Source organism: Notothenia coriiceps, unplaced genomic scaffold, assembly GCF_000735185.1.
Source record: "Notothenia coriiceps isolate Sejong01 unplaced genomic scaffold, NC01 NC01_scaffold00031940, whole genome shotgun sequence".
In the NCBI taxonomy this organism is placed as follows: Eukaryota; Metazoa; Chordata; class Actinopteri; order Perciformes; family Nototheniidae; genus Notothenia; species Notothenia coriiceps.
In genome coordinates this window covers 1,290-5,708 of record NW_011364641.1, presented here as the reverse complement: position 1 = coordinate 5,708, position 4,419 = coordinate 1,290, and the positions used below count along the sequence as shown (strand labels likewise).

Below are 4,419 nucleotides of genomic sequence, written 5' to 3'. Positions count from 1 at the left end.
CGGTCCCTTTCAGTTTCTTGGCGTTTATCATCATACAAACTTTTGTCTTTCTGCTCACACGTTTTATGATCACCGTTTGGAATCCACTTTCCGACGGCTTCCCAAGTGTGTGGCAGATCTCAATCTCCTCAGACTTCAGGTACACGCCACGTACGTTAAGTGCCTCGAGCACCTGTGTTTTGACCGAATCATGTCCGTCTCCGTCTGTTGAAGACACAGAATCTCCTTTCACTACCTGGGAATATGGTTTTATGATTTTTAATCCGGTCACGATAACATCCTCTTTTCGGGTGTGTTGTTCAAACTCCTCGATCCTTCTCTCCAGCGTGACAATCTTCTCGTCTTTTTCCTTCATTATCCTCTCCATGCTTCCGATCGTTTCCAGCAGTTTTTTAATTGTTATGCTATCATCCTTTCGGGTCTTATTTAAGTCACTTATATCCTTGGTAATGCTGGATAAAGCGTCCTTAATTTCTAGGAGATCAGCGTTCGCTGCGTTTGCAGCATTCGCAGCATTCGCTCATGTCGCCATCTTGTCGCCAGTGATTGGGTTGAACTGCCATAAGGCATAACGCATACATAAGAGGCTAGTGCAGAGCGACATCAGTTCATGGCGAGATTAGAAAGATGTTGCAGGAGTGCCGAGATCGCAAAGTGACTGGAACGCAATTCCACATATTGTACATATAGACGTTATGGAACATTAACCAGGCAGTATGTTACATAATTCGTTTTCAACACTACTTTAAGGCCAATAATTAATTTGCCTGATGCATCACATTATTGTGAGGCACACTCGCTGGCGTTGATGGGATATAAACGGTGGCGTTAAAACCCGGCTCCTCTCAGACTCAACAGACTGAACCAATCTAGCCCCAACACAGAACTACAACGGAATTAATTTGAATGGAAAAGGGGTAAGAAGAACAGACGAAAATTCACGTCACGACTGTAGGAAGTCAGAAGCTTGATGCTTTGAGAAGAGAGTGCTAACCCATGCAGCACAATTCAGGGCTCTGGAACTAGCAAAACGACATAAACAGTCATACAGGTGTCATGCAGGCACATGTACACACCCACACAGTGAGAACAGGTCCAACATGTCCAACCAGATGAAAGCATGTGTGTGATGGGACGATTATGAAGTGACTTCTCTCCCTATATGAAATGGGTGCTTATTGATCATGATCATTGAGCATCAGCACTGATGTAGGAAGTGTAGCACGTCTGTAATTATCCAGATCCTTCATTGTGTGACTGTTAATTCCATGCACATTACTTTATTCTGTCCATTGTTCCACCAGGCACACCTAAAGTGCATTATCTTCCTGTTTTCTGTCTTCCAGCATGGCTTCATTAGCCCGACTGGTTTCCAGTTTAAAGTCCAGAAACCCGTGCCCTGACTATGAAATGGTAAGAATGTTAAGGCCCTTATGAACTGTGAGTGTACTGATACAACAGCTCCTACTATACTGATTATTACAGGTTTTGTGAAACTCAAGCAATAATTGACAAATTCATACAGAGGTGTCTATGTACGTAGATTATTCACACATTACAAATGAAAACCTTAGAGGTTGCGACATGGGATGGAACTGTTCACTCAGAATGACAGTCGCTCATTCACCTGTCAGTGTGACGTGAATAAAACACTCGGCAGTGATGTGATAATGATAAATAAAGTACAGGGACTTTCAAAGTAAAGGCATGAATACAATGAAATACATCAGGGTTGTTTTATTCCCTCTCACATCTGATCTCTCTGCTCTCTCCCTGTGTTCCCTCAGGTCCATCAGGCTGGGTTGACCTGTGACTCGGGGGAGCTGCCGCACCACATCAGCTCCGACGAGGAGATCGACAGACTCATCTCCGCCGTGCAGCTGTTTCTCAAGGCTCTGCCCAAACCCACACTGGTCACCATGTCCAGGTAAATAACAGCATGCAGAGCCTCATGGGAGTTACAGATGTACTTAATAAGAGTCAGAGTTAAAAAAAGAAATGAAATGTGTTTTTGAACGTGTGGTCCAGGTCCAGTCTGGATGAATACTGCCCCGTAGAGCAGGTGGACTCGGTGCAGAGCAGAGTACTGGCTGTACTGGAGAACCTGTACGGACCACTGGAATTACACAGAGACTATGAGAACAGCAGCACAGAGACTCAGGACTGCCAACCACAGGCCTCCTAACACACACACTCACAAACCAGCCTACTGAGACACACACACAAACACACACATTTAATGGATGTACAGTTTGTAATAGACAAGCACTTGAAAAAATGACATGTCAGATACAGTTGTAATGAACTTGAAGTAAATTCATATTTTATGTCCAAAAGCTGGAACATGTTCTGAGACTGTCGGTCATTATTTATGCATGTAATATGTTAACATTTGAAATCTGGTAATATTCTATGTTTTTCATCGTAAACAAATCCCATGTGCAGACTCAGGCCAGCACTGAATGAATATTGGTGCCCTTTTCAGGGAGTTTATATTCAAGAATTTAGAGCAATCCCAGCAGTAATGTTGTCGGTTTTTTCTTAACATTGATAATTGATAAACTACGGTACTATAGTATCTCCACAAATCTACAAACATGCTTACTACAGCTGGGTGCAATACTGAAGGCTTTGTTTCATTTAAAATAATTCCTCATCTGTCTTTAATGTCAATAAACCACAACTTGCAGTTGCTACACAAGAGACTCTTGAAAAACAAAGATAATTTGTCATTAGAGAAAAATCTCCACACATTTGTTTAGCTCACTGTTTTTCTTCATATGGTATAAGAAAAACAGCTCACAAACTGAGACACGACTTATATTTGAACACTGAAACAAATGGGTATTGCTCGCATTTGCGCATAAGATGAGGCCCTACGCACTGCACGTGTTCTGCGTGTAGGGAGGGGTGGCCCTGTATAACTTTTCAAATGTTTTGCTCAGGGTTGTAAGCATTTTCTCTCAGATTATTGTATTGAATACAATACACTTCTATTAAACAAAAACGTATCACTATAATTCCAAACATGTGTAAAATATATATTATCTTAATGCCAATATATGGGTAAAAGTGTATTCAGCAGCCAATAAGAAATGTCATTACAAAAAAAGCAAAGGTATTTTTGAGGTCATGTTAGACAAGGCAGTTTTGAGAAAATAGGATCAAACATGTTCATCTAAAGTGCATAACATCTGGATGAAGCAATTTTCCTGACATGGAAGCACTGATGTATTGGAGAGAAAGTGAGGGAATGATGGTGTTAGTTTCAAGCAAAGGGACACCCTGGAACCTTATCTAAGAAAAAAAGTCTGCTGGTTTATAAGGACCCTGTCCCTGTCCCACTATTAAACATAGACTTAACACAAGTGAAAGATAATGTTTCCGCCCCTAAATCGGACCCTCTCTGAGTTATTTTTATTTTAATTGGGTAGGCCTACTTCCTTTGCCTTTCCCTCTGCTATTCGAGGTCACAACCAGGCTAATTTCTGCCAAATATATAAATATAAATGAAAACGTAGCACTTAAGTCAATAGAGACGTTTGTTGAAGGCGTAGAAGGGGTGTGGGCGTTTACATATTGTGCTTGAAGGCATCAGTTGGTCACGGTTTGTGTTGCTCTGACGGTCAGTGACAGCTAACAGCAGCTAGCAGCTAACAGCGGAGAACAGAGGAGAAGAAGCAGCTCACCAACATGAGGGCCAACAGTTTGAACCGGATTGTACTCATTACCATATGTACCGTGGTGTTCATTGCAGTTTTAATTGTCAACGCTTTGGCTGGAGCGGGAAAGGGTGAGTTGAGTAACCTTGTTCTGACACTTAAATGTTTTGTTTTGCGCTTCGTTACAGACAAAGTTAAGTTCCCTAAAACGTTGGACACATGTTTACTGTAACCTTAACGTCACAATGTTTGTAACATGTTAAAATTGGAATAAGGACTTGTATGTTCTCCTCACCCACTGGTTACGAAACCATTTTCACTGGGAGGGAGACTCCCAGTTAATGTTGTGTTGTGTCGTTACATAAAAACATGAGCACTTATTTCCATGACAGTGCTTGTGTAACTTTGACGTTATTTTAGTTTGACCAACTACTAACTAGAGGCAAAGTATAGTAGTGATTTATAAATATATCAAATACGCTACTCTGTATTTGAAGAGCGTGCGGTTTGTTTCCAGGAGAAAGGATAAGTCACAGATGAGAGAATGCTCTTGCGCAGCGTTAAAAGGTCCGTTCACCCCAATAACCAAATGAAAAAAAAATGTTCTTACTTTCCTCTAAATGTTACGTCAGTGGTATTGCACGCTGCATTCAAAACATTTTACACCATTTCACTTTTAAACCACTTTGTACAAAAATAAACACTCCAAATGAACGAAAGCACGACCGTTTGTAACATCTGGTCCTGAAACCCACCG

General features: G+C 41.3%; 1 protein-coding gene across 1 annotated transcript; it reads left to right on the top strand.

Annotated features, from left to right (window-relative positions):
• The first annotated feature begins 1,249 nt into the window (after nt 1-1,249).
• Nucleotides 1,250-2,932, top strand: LOC104960559 (UPF0489 protein C5orf22 homolog). Its single transcript, XM_010788634.1, has 3 exons — nt 1,250-1,413; nt 1,788-1,927; nt 2,029-2,932. The coding sequence occupies exons 1-3, from the start codon at nt 1,348-1,350 to the stop codon at nt 2,183-2,185; spliced, it is 363 nt and encodes a 120-aa protein (XP_010786936.1). The 5' UTR covers nt 1,250-1,347; the 3' UTR covers nt 2,186-2,932.
• Nucleotides 2,933-4,419: the final 1,487 nt, after the last annotated feature.

What these genes read in the sequence shown, in the direction of transcription:
- LOC104960559 (XM_010788634.1), top strand. Translation starts at nt 1,348, where the DNA reads ATGGCTTCATTAGCCCGACTGGTTTCCAGTTTAAAGTCCAGAAACCCG. An exon ending in CGTGCCCTGACTATGAAATG is followed by an intron (nt 1,414 to 1,787) that starts GTAAGAATGTTA and finishes GTGTTCCCTCAG; the next exon opens with GTCCATCAGGCTGGGTTGAC. An exon ending in ACACTGGTCACCATGTCCAG is followed by an intron (nt 1,928 to 2,028) that starts GTAAATAACAGC and finishes CGTGTGGTCCAG; the next exon opens with GTCCAGTCTGGATGAATACT.